This window comes from Lynx rufus, unplaced genomic scaffold (genome assembly GCF_022079265.1).
Source record: "Lynx rufus isolate CCGP_SWC_20201006 ecotype Redwood Valley unplaced genomic scaffold, mLynRuf1.p SCAF_12, whole genome shotgun sequence".
Classification (NCBI taxonomy): domain Eukaryota; kingdom Metazoa; phylum Chordata; class Mammalia; order Carnivora; family Felidae; genus Lynx; species Lynx rufus.
The window spans coordinates 14,526,232-14,538,325 of record NW_025814826.1 but is presented as its reverse complement, the minus strand read 5'-3'; the positions used below and the strand labels follow the sequence as shown (position 1 = coordinate 14,538,325).

The 12,094-nt window shown below is 46.8% G+C and overlaps 1 protein-coding gene across 1 annotated transcript in view; it reads left to right on the top strand.

Annotated features, from left to right (window-relative positions):
* Positions 1 to 12,094, top strand: part of ASPH (aspartate beta-hydroxylase) — a 221,347-nt gene that overhangs the window by 205,550 nt on the left and 3,703 nt on the right. Inside the window, exons 23-24 of the mRNA XM_047073977.1 lie at positions 1,063 to 1,154; positions 1,539 to 1,672. Coding sequence (XP_046929933.1) covers positions 1,063 to 1,154; positions 1,539 to 1,672 — 226 coding nt within the window. The remainder of the gene's footprint in view (positions 1 to 1,062; positions 1,155 to 1,538; positions 1,673 to 12,094) is intronic.

Sequence of the window (12,094 nt, the reverse complement as noted above, 5' to 3'; positions counted from 1 at the left end):
TTTCTCCACAAGAGCAAATAATGCCGTGTACATTTCTGAGCACGTCTTTTCTAAAACACAGTTATTTTGTCAATGGTGAAGAAATTCATATAGTTCAGGATGCTTAAGACTATGTCCCAAAATCTGTGCTCCTGACACTGTCACTTATAGAAAAACATCATCTCTCAGAGATGCCTTCCCCTCTTCATTTACATCCTCTCCTTTATCAACGTATGAAGAATGATCTGTACAATGAAAATGACATTGAATTCCCATGAAAAATGTTCAGGTAACTCTTTGCTATAGTCCTAGGAATGCATTTTTAGGTTAGAAACATAAGCTGGTTTTTTCCTTAGGGAGTCTCCTGTGACTGCTGTAACAAATTACCACAAATTTAGTGGCTTTCAAATGACACAAATGTATTATCTTCACAGGTCTGGAGGTCTACAGTGGTCTCCCTGGGCTAAAATCAGAGTGTCCTCAGGGCCATATTCCCTCTGGAGGCTCCAGCTCCTGGAGTCTACCCACATTCCTTGACTTGAGCTTGCTGTCCATCCTCAAAGCCAGCAGTGGCCAGTCAAGTCTTTCTCCTTCTGTATCACTCAGACACCATCCTGCCTCCCTCTTCCACATTGAAGGACTCTTTGATGACATGACACCCATCCACTTTATCCAGGACAATCTCTTTATTTTCAGGTCGGCTGATTAGAAATCTCAATGTCTTCTGCAACTTTTATTCCCCTTGCCATGTAACATAACATATTCATAGGTTCCTGCTTGCAACATGGACACCCTTGGGAGGGGGGCATTATTCTGCCTGTCACCGGGAGAAAAATAGGATTCGGCACTCACCTTGTCCATTAGGCATCCTTAGTCAAGTCGTCCAACGCTGAGTGGAGATTTCTGGTCATTGCCCTGCTCGTCTGCTGGTGGAAGACACTTTATGCTTTGTCTTCTTGTGTTTGCTCACCCTCCTCATTCCCAGTGAGGGTGATGATACAGATTGCCCATGGGCAAAACAGGATGAGCTAAAATTTTACTGTGATTTGTTTCTAACGATGGTTTTACCATTTCTTCTTCTAGGAAGAAAAAATGAAAATGCCTGTAAAGGAGCTCCTAAAACCTGTTCTCTACTCGATAAATTCCCCGAGACAACAGGATGCCGAAGAGGACAGGTAGTACCTAGCGTGTCTTTGGTGACCCGAAGAACACAGTTATTAGGAATAAAGGAATGCTAATGTTTATAAAGCGACAGTTATTGCTTTGGGCCAAACAAAGGCCTCTTTTTTTCTTCTCTCTTTAACGAAACGCCATTCCGTGTGGTTGATGGCAGAGCTGAGGGTGGAAGATGTTCAGTGTTTATCGCTTCGTGGAAAATGAGAGTCCTTATCTTCAGTTCCTTCACAAAGAAACTAGACGAGAATATACATTCTCAGTCTTCCCAAGTAATTCCTTCTTGGAAGAAGTAATTACTTTCCCAAGTGATTTTCTGCGGTCACTTTAGCATTTCCTCCACCCCTCGATGCATGGATGACTGGTGTGTTACTTTTTCCGCGCAGATCAAGTATTCCGTCATGCACCCGGGAACCCACGTGTGGCCGCACACAGGCCCCACCAACTGCCGGCTCCGGATGCACCTGGGCTTGGTGATTCCCAAGGAAGGCTGCAAGATCCGATGTGCCAACGAGAGCAAGTATGTTTCCTGCCATCGTTTCCTCTCGTATCACCTCTGAAGAGGGGTGTTCCTTACAACCAGTCTGTGTTCAGTTGGGTTATTTCTCTTCCTTTGTAACTGAAGTAGGCTGGAGTGGGTGATACTAATCCACACTCTAGTCTGTGTCCCTTCCTTGTGCTTTCCGTGAGTCTGGAGAGACTCCTCGGGTCTAGGGCCACCCTCCCTAATCATTTCTCCCCACACCACTGTCATCTCAGTGAAGAGCCTTCTCGCTTCTCTTTCTAGATGGACAGACTTGCACTCAGGACCAACCATCTTGTGCTGAGCCCTATACAGATTACACATTGTGTTTATTGCTCTACAACTTGAATTATTCATCGATGCAGAGGGTCCCCCTTCCTGATGAAAATGCCCAGTGATACTTACGTGTGTTGCTCTAGGGGAGGCAGCATGGGGCAACAGAAACAGGCTGTGTGTTTCACATCCCAGGCTGCCTTTTTCAAACCCCAGCTCTTCCACCTAATCCTGTGTAACCTGGGCCCATTCCTTAATCCCTTCGAACCTCAGCCTCCTCACTTACGAAATTGGCAATGATGCTGTCCACTCTGCAGGATTATTGTAGGATCAAATGAAATAACACATACAAGGCACTGAGCCCACGTCCTAACATGAGTGGGATGTGGTGAATGTTAGGCCCTTCTGCCCGTGCCTTTTGCTGTCCTAATCCTATTGCTCCGGCCACCGAGAATGCCCTTCTTTACACTCATCCAAAATAAGCCTATTGCTAAGATCCAATGTCGTTTCATACAAAGGAGCCTCTCTTCTGACTTCTGAGTGCGTGTATAGTATAGATTCTCAGTAATCCTGTTCTGTATCTCCCATTGCTTTTTATCAGTTGGCGTATGTTAGCCTAATCTCTGTGAGCTAGAAGCTCCTGGAGGGCAGAAACCAGGTTGCTATCTTCTTAGTCATTTCTCAGGGTCCTCAGTAGAGGTCCGATGGGGCGGGGAGGTACCTCCTATTCGGGAGGTAGTTTGAGTTGTTCGTTTGGTTGTTGGCAGAGACCTGCCTGTCCTGCACGTGGCATAGCGACACAGAGTGCTGTGGGAGGTTCAGATAGGGCTTTCCTCTGCCAGATGTGCTTCGTCAGGGACATACCACAGGCTCAAATGTCAGAGTCATAAGAGCAGTGCAGATAAAAATGCTACAGATGGGACAATGGGCAGCTAGCTCATTTGCTGCTGGGGTTTTGAGAATCTTGACAGTGGTGACTCTTAAAGACAGGAAGTGTTTGGACATTGAAAGCTGGGGCGGGGGGGAAGGCATTTCGGGCTGAAAGAATAGGATCTGCGAAGGCACAGAAGCCAAAAATGAGAGAGGGCACATAGGGAGAATATGGAGCGATGTCAGCAACCACGAGTGTATACAACAGTATAGGTAAACTGATGCACATTAAAATTTTCGAGAGTTCATTTGGGCATACGTCGATTCACATTGCATCGTGTCAAAGCAAAGGTGGGTAGGAGTGCCCCAGGGCAGGAGCTGGAGGGCAGGGTTTCCAGAGAGAAGATGCTGAAGCCAAGCAAAGGAAGTATGTGACTAGATACCGCGTAAGCAGTTGGCCCTGCTTCGGAAAACCCGGTCGGCTGCTTGTGGTCAGTTGCTCTTCTGCTTCACTTTCTCAGGTTCAGGTGCATTGACTCTGGCTTAGACTTCAGTTTGCTTACGTAGGCTGCCAAGGCGTGGAAGCCAATCTCGTCTAACGGCCTTCTTGGCTAAAAATTTTAACAGCGCACATAGAATACGGTTGGAAAATGAAAGCAGAATAGAAGCCCAATTATAGAAGGCTTTGATCAGTATTTGACAGTGGGATCAGACTCTTGTCAGGAAGTTACTCTGGAAGCCATGGCGGGGAGGATGCGGGAAGGCAGGAAGAACAGTTAGCACCCTGTCATGGTGGCCCACCCAAGAAGAGCTGGACTCGGGATGCTGGAAGCAAAGGGAGAGTAATGGGCAGGTACAGGAGATCTTATGCGCGTTGACTCAAGCGTGTGGTGTAAGGGAGGGAGAGTCCAAGATGCCTCGGCCTGTGTCCATTTGGGTCAGTAGGAGACTGTTGATGCTTTAGCGAATACTGAGAACTTGGGAGGTGTGAGGCAAGTTCAAGGAAATGGGTGATGAGTTCAGTGTTTATATATATTTTACTTAAGTTGCTACTGGAAGACAGTAATGGAAACATCCAGGAGTCAGCTGGATAGAGATGCCTGGAGCTCGGGAGAGAAGCCATGTCTGGCCATAAAGGTTGGAGAGGCAGACTTAGCAGGTTCTGGAGGAAACTTGAGACTCCATGAACCCATCCACATTTAGAAGACCGAAGGAGGAAAGAGAACCACCAGGGAGGTGGGGCGGCCAAGGGCAGAGGTGGGAAGAACCAGGACGAGAATCAGAGACAGCTGGACAGGAAGAAGTTTCTCCCAAGATGAAATGGACCTTGTCAAGCCTTTGGGGACTCTGTGTACACAGGCTCTCCACCAAAGGGAAACAGGGTGAGGACGTGATGGGGGACCCAGGGAAATGGAGAGAATGCCGGGGAACGAGACCAAATAACCGTGGGCAGTGAAGACGGGGAAGAGCACCAGGCCTGTTTCCTGAGTACTGCCTGTGGTTAGAAGTTTGTCATTTGTTATTCCTGTCTCTGGATCTACTTCCCTCCCTCCATCCTGCCTTCTGTTTGTTTTTTAAATTTTCTTGTCTGTCCTGCTTATAGATACTCTGGGGGAAAAAAATCACTAAGCAAAAGTCCACTTACAAACAGGTAGGGAGAAAGACACGTATGAACTGATCCTTGTCATCCGAGGCCTGAGGCAGCAAGAAGCCCAGCTGGAAAGAGTGAGGCAGTGAGGAAGGGGAGCAGGTAGAGAGTGCCGGAAGCTTGAACGAGAAGCCCAGCAGGGCTCAAACCGCAGCAGCGGCACTGGGAGAGCCGCCCCAGCGGCACATCCACAGTGCATTCCCCACGCCAGGCTCCCAGCAAACGCCTGGTGACCATGCTTGACAGAGAAAGGGACTGCCAGGCCCTCCCCTCAAGCTGAAAGCATGATTAGGTTAACGGTCTTCACCTACAGGAAGTAGCGTCCGTCCTGCACCGGCCTCAGTAAGCTTGAGTAAGAATGTTCACTTGGCCACCCCTCAATTTCCACGGACTGTAAGTACCTGTTGAAAACAGTAATTTGCAGATGGTGTATTTTGCAGTGATTAGTAAAAAGTGCTTTCCTTGGGGCGCCTGGGTGGTTCAGTCAGTTTCGCGTCCGGCTCTTGATTTCGGCTCAGGTCATGATCTCACGGTTTGTGACTTCAAGCTGCACATCGGGATCTGTGCTGTCAGCATGGAACCTGCTTGGGAATCTCGCTGTCTCGCTCTCTCGCTCTCAAAATAATAAATAAACTTACAAAAAAAAATTTAAGAGTGCTCCCCACCCACCTACCTGTTGTTGGGTCAGGGAGGCGATTTTGCAGAGGATGAAGTGCTTCCTGTTCTCTCCTCCCTGAAGAGCCTACAGCATTGATGCCTTTCCACCTCCTCATGATGGCTGGTCAACAGCCTTGTCTGCGCCCCTTGTCTTCAGTTTTATGTTGTGTTACGTTCTCATCCTCAGTAAGCCTTCACTCAAGAGCGGTTGGGTCAGGCCAAGTACTTCGTTACAAAACTCATGTTTTTCATAAGGGAAATGGCTCCATTTAAGTACTGTGTGATGCCTATGGGGAAAATAGCTGGGTATCTGGATGGGAGACAGGCAGTTTCTAGACTCTGAAGACAGAAATACTGAAATATGAAACCTGGAAGTGTCATGCTGTTAGTGTAGAAATACTATTAGTGTGGAAAGAGAAACACATAGACCAAGAAATCAGGCTCCCTTGGGCTAGGCAACAGGAAGCAATTTTCAGAGCCTCTCGACTCCCAAAAGAGAAGGTTACTCGTAGCAATTCGTGCATCGTAGTTCTCAGGTGTGAATAATCACACTGCTGTTCCTCCAGCGCCGTGTGAGTCCTGCTAGCACGCGTCTTGTTTAAATATTCCGTCGCTGGAGACGAACAGCCGCGCTCTTTTTATCTGACGATGAGCTCGCAGCTACGTGGCCTTTTATCGTTACAAATAAAAATGATCACTTAACATTAATAAGTGCCCTCTGACTGTAAAACTGATACGTGATGCACATTCCTTGTACGTAATTTGTAAAACACAGAGAAGCACAATAGAAAAAAGTCAATATTATGTTTGATCTTGATACCCCAAGATACTGTCCAGATGCTTCTCCATACCGCATGTGTGTCCATGAGGAGGAGGAGGAGGGACACAGTAATGATCGAGAGCGTGCTTGCTGTACGAAGTAGTTCTTAGCATGCCACAGGCGCTACATTATTAATTAATCCTCACAACAATCCTAAGGGATTATTGAAATCTCTTTTGTAACTGGGGAGACTGAGGTGTAAAGATGCCAAGTAACTTCCACAAGGTCACTCAGCTCAGTAAACGCTGATGTTTGTGTCAGCTTCCTGAGGCTGCCATGACAAATTACCACAAACCGGATGACTTTAAACAACAGAAAATTCATTGTCTCGTAGCTCTGGAGTCCAGAAGTCCAAAGTCAAGTGTCAGGAGGGTTGGCTTCTCCCAAGATGAAATGGACCTTCTAAAGGCTCTGAGGGAGAGTCCGTGCCCTGCCTTTCTCCCGGCTTGTGGTAGCTGCTGGCATTCCTTGGTATCTCTCGGCTTGTAGACACATGGCTCCAATCTCTCCCTCTGCCAACACAACACCACCTTCCCCCTATATCTTCTCCCCTTCTCTTTATAAACACACTTACTATTGGATTTAGGGCTCAGCCTAATCCAGGAGGGTCTTATCTCAAGATCTTCCACTTCATTACAACCATAAAGACTCTTTTTCCAAATAAGCTTACATTCACAGTTTCCAGGTGGACATACTTTTTTGGGGAGGCCACCATTCAACTCGCTACAATATCAGAACGAAGGTTTGGTCTCAAGCAGTCTGGTTTGAAAGTCTGTGTCGCCTCAACCCCACGGCATCTAACTACACATTTCTGGGCTCTTGGGGTTTTGTTGGTGGTGGCTACAAAATTAAGATCATCTTGGACTTGAAAGGCAATCAGTGTGAATGCTGGTCTTCACGGCCAAGCAGCGAGCTGGAGAATCTGCATTTCCGGGCCGTTTGTGTCATCCCTGACAAGCCCTGCTTTGTGGTCTGTCAAGTGAGCTCGTTTAGGATCGCCACCCAAAGCTGAATGAACTTGAGTCGGCGGATGAATGTGCCACTGGCAAGCAGAACTCATCGTTACTCTCATGGAGCGGCCAAGTTGTTTGAGCTCCGGACGATCGCACACGGGAATTCTTTCCACTGAGTCTCCAGGACGTGCTGGAACCAGGCTGCGGGAAAGAAGAGTGACTGTGTGGCTCTCCTGGAGACTCAGGCTTGTTGCCTGCAACTTAGCAGCCAAAAATATTGGACAGGACCACCAGATCGTCAGAAAAGTGTGCATGGGTGTCACGTCAGCAGCACGTCAGCAGCAGCAGACATGGGTGTCATGTCTTCAGCTGAAGACCTGAATTGGCAAGAAGTCCTGTGATGCCTCTTCCTGCTGCTGTGGAAATAATGGCCCTCTGCCACAGCATACCTCAAGTGTTTTTGTAGCATACTCTTTCCATTAATCTCTCAAGTTTTTAATTAGGTAGATTATGTGGAAAGCCTGCTAACATGTTAACAGTGAAAGACTTAATTTTTTAAAGTCACCATGAATTGTTCATAGACAGCATTTTTTCACAAAGTGTCCAGGAAGCTAAAGTCTGAGAATTTTCCTTTGGACATCATAGCTCTTCTCTTTCACAGAATGTAACCGTCTTCCAGCCCAACTGTAACGTGACCTTACCCGTCCATAAGTCACCATCCGAGCCTGCGCACCTGGGATTGCAGGTCGAACATGGCATTTTACCTGGATGTGTTCCCTGAGTATTTGTTACTAAATAGTAACATTTTGTCCCCTTTCTTCCTTTCCTTGAGCAACTTGGTGAATTAAAGACGTCCAGTGAAGTCTCTTAACCGCTGTTCTGGTTAGCAGAACAGAACAGAACCGAACAGAACAGAACCGCTGTTCTGGTTAGTTGTTGAAGTGATGGTCGAGAAATGGGAAAGTTGGGATCCATTTTGCTATGGCAATATTAAATGATGTGGAGGTTCCTGGGCCAGTCCTCCAAGGCTTTTCACTCCATCTTTAGACAACTTGCATAATCTCTCTAAGCCTTGATTTCCTCACCTGTGAGATGGGAGAAGAACAAAAGTGTATCTTTCTGTGGTTTTGAGTGTGAAAGCAGTCCACCTAGATGCAGTCCGGACTGTATTTACAGAGTGCTGTGTGGTAAAAGCACTCCGTGTATTTGATCTTTTACTGTCCTCTTGTGGGATCGCTGTAGAAATGGGGACCTTTGTCTCTTACCTTCTAGGGAGTGAGACCAAGCACCCCTCCACCATTGGAGATGGTTCTTGTGACCTGGAGGAGGTGGGGCTTTAAGGAGTTAGGAAAGGGGAGCACGATAGGAGGCCAAGGGTGTGGAGGGATGGAACAGATACAGATGGGGACTGTGATCTGATAGGCGTGGGGCCAGGAGCGATCCCGGAGAAGGGAGGACCGGCAGGAGCACAGCGGAGAGCTCCACACCCCGCTCCCACATTTCCCCTTTTCCTCCCCGAGCCCCCACCCTGGAACTGGAGGTCTGTGGGGACAGGGCAGCGGCATCCCATCTGGGGTCTTATGAGTCTGCCTTCCTCTGCCTTTTCTCTTTCTTGGCCCCCTTTTGGCTCTCTCGGCTGCTGGTTGACCCAGGACCAAGAGGAGGAGGTCCAGAGCTTCCACAGAGACAGGGGAAGTCCCCGGGCCTGTGTGGAGGGGAGGGCGGCCCTGTGGCAGCCGGGCCGGGCTCTTCTGTGAGGGGCTGGGAGATGTGCTAGGGGTGCATATGCACACGATCTGTCGGGAAGAGAGCTTCTTTGTGAAGTCAGCCGTCTTTCATTGGAATTGATATGTTGACCTGAAACAAAGCAGCAAATACTATTTCTCCATTCTCAGATGGAAGCTTAAGCGTGCCCTGTGAAATGTAGTGTGAAGACCGAAGTCCTAACCAGCAACTCGGCTCAGAGAATTAAGGGAATTTTCCTGTGGAAAGGAGCCTTAGAGGCCATCTTTCCATCTCTGTCGTTGTACCGATGGGGAAATGGAGGCCCCTTGGTGAAGTGCTTTATCACATGGCTAGTTAGCAGCGGTCAGAACGAGAACACAGGTGTCCTAGCCTCCAGAAAATGCTTTGTCCCAATAGATAGATAGATAGATAGATAGATAGATAGATAGATACTACATACATACATAGACAAAGAATGTGCGTTTGTGCACGTGTGTATTTCTGTCTTCGTGTATTAGGTAGAGAGAGAGAGAAGAGTTTTACGTTACGATTCTAGTATGTGCCAGGATTTCTAATGTAGTCAGAATTGAGGGACTTCAGTAGGTCAGGATTAATAAGTACTGTGTTATGTAGCCTTATTGCTGAGCTCTTTGACCCTTTTTCTGTATTCCACTCAGCCTGTTAAATGCCTTCCAGGCCACCTCCCACAGCAGCGCAGGCACTAAGCATGTCCCCTAGTAGTACCGTGATCTCTAGCTGAAGGTCTGGGCTCTAATGAAGCAAGGCTGGTGACTTTGCGCTTTTTCCACAGACCCGCAGTTATCACTGCAGACATCTGAACTTGCTTCCATGGGATTCCTCCGCTGGAAAATTAGAACCCTGTCTCTTGCCTACCTCAACATTTTAGCAAGGATCACTGAGATGTGATCAATAAGGTTTTTAGGTGGCAGACTCTATAAGCACTTAGTATCATTGTTTAGCATGATTAGTGTTGACGATAATTCTGTGACACAGTGTGGTTGTTGGGTACAATACTGCCACCATTATACCAGTATCGTTAATTATAATTACAGTAATTTGAGAAACTGAAGAATTATGTGACATTGCTTTGTCTTTGACCAGGTATTCTTGTATCTTTTGCAAACCAGGGAGAGGCGTGCTTCTCTCGATGCTAAGGCATTCTCAAAGCCAGATGAGGTAGCCATCTGGGGAGAGGGTGCAGCCCCCCCCACTCTGGTCCTGCTCTCCTGAGCCCTGAGAGAAAGGCAGGGTGCGCCCTCAGGAAACTCAAGGGCAACCCTGGAAATCTTTTCTCCAGAGGGCACCTTTCAGGTCATACTTGGAATATAACTTAATCATATTTGGTGAAGCTTTGCTCACAAAGCAAGCGGCCTGAAAACTGTTTTCTTCACCTTGCAGTGAGAGTCTTTGTTATTCAGAAGAGATCTGAAGACCTTTGACCGATTTAGAGCTGTCGCTTTTTCTGGAAAACCTCATCCTTTCCCAAGCAAGGCATTTATCTCAAGTTAACCTCAGTCCCTCAGCCTGCACGTGGCTTGGATGGGATTTTTTTGTTCTTCCCTTTCAGGTTAATGAGGGCTGCACTTTTTGTCAGTTTAGCTCTCATGAGGGATTGAAAGATGCCAGTTCTGAAGTATTCACAAGGAATCTACATTAAATAATTGGGTATCTTGGCAGTTTTTCTGGACAACTGTCTGAAAGAAAATGGAAGGGCTGGGGCGCCTTCGGCTCAGGTCACGATCTCGCGGTCGTGAGTTCGAGCCCCGCGTCGGGCTCTGTGCTGACGGCTCAGAGCCTGGAGCCTGTTTCAGATTCTGTGTCTCCCTCTCTCTCTGCCCCTCCCCCATTCATGCTCTGTCTCTCTCTGTCCCAAAAATGAATAAACGTTTAAAAAAATTAAAAAAAAAAAAGAAAAGAAAAAAAAGAAAATGGAAGGGCAAAGAGAAGATAACAGGACACACTTCCCGTGAGTTTTAGGGCCCTAAAGGAATCCAACTCTTTAGAATACCTCCCAGATTTTTGTTAAAAAAAAAAATTATTTCATCAATGGTTTACACTGGTCCATACTTGACTTAAGATATCTGAAAAGCCACAGACAGTGGTCACTCAAATTCCACCCTTAAAGGCACTGGTGTTCCTCGAATAAACCAGTGTGTTTCAACACTAAAAGCTTTTCCCAATTCATGGGGAATGTAAGTTAATGAATGAGATGTTCAATAATTTTCTCCCATAAAGCATCCCTAAGTCTTTGACTTTCTTACACCCATCAGAATCGAGTGAAAAATATCATCTTGTGCAACCTAGAATTTTCTGTTCCATTCTTCGAATTACTTCCAGTATTTTAAGTAGATTCCAGATCCTCTGCCACTCAAAAAAAACTTTGAGAACCCTTGCCATGATAGCACAAAGTGTATTTCGCAGGTCTCTGAAATTTTTGGTATCTCACCCCCTTGGAAGATTTTTGTCTTCTCAATGAAGACCAATTCATAGGGTGTGAAGCCAAGGTTATTTTTGGTAACATTATACCACTTACATATGTTATCATCTCTATCTTTCTTTTCCGTATTTTTGTTTTCTGTATTTTCCTCCCTCCTCTTTTATATTCTCTACCCTTCATCAGATAAAGACACAAAGGCTCCTGTATGCTGAGTGACCCCCCCAGGTCACACAGTAGTAAATGGCCAGTTGGTTTTAAATCTGCTTCCATTCAGGGCTGTAACCTGCCCATTGTGCTGTGCCGTTTCTCTCCCTCTTTCTCTTCGACCACATGCTCCCCTTTCCCTTCCCCCAACCTTTTTTTTCCTTTTCTAACAGTACTGAAACACATAACATAAAATTTACCATCCTGTTTCTAAATATCCACACAGTTCAGTGGCGCTGTGTACGTTCGTACTGTGCTGCCATCACCAACATCCGTCCATCCACAGGACTCCTCATCTTGTGAAACTGAACACACTGAACACCCCCCACCCCCATCATTCTTACCATCTTTGTGAATTTGCTCTAGGTACCGCCTATTAGTGGACTCACACCATATTTGTTCTTGTGTGAGTGCTTTATTCCACTGAGCATAATGTGCATGTTGTAGCATGGTCCGGATTTCCTTCCCGTTGAAGGCTGAATGATACTCCATTGTACGCATGTTCCACATTTTGTGTACCCATTCATTGGTCCGTGGACACTTGTGTTGCTTCCGCCTTTTGGCTGCTATGGGCAATGCTGCTGTGCACACAGGCGTACAGCCGCTCCCCCGTCAGTGCACTGCCCCCCTTATCTGCTGCCTATATTTAGGCTTGTCAGTGATCCCCCATACACATTGCATAGCCCCACCAGTAACACTAAGACCTAGAACATCACCACCAAACTGTATAAGCTATGGGCCATTCCACTTCCTTTTTCTTGTCCTTTTCTTAACTTTGCCTTTCTTTTCAAGTTTGGTTTTAATATGTGTC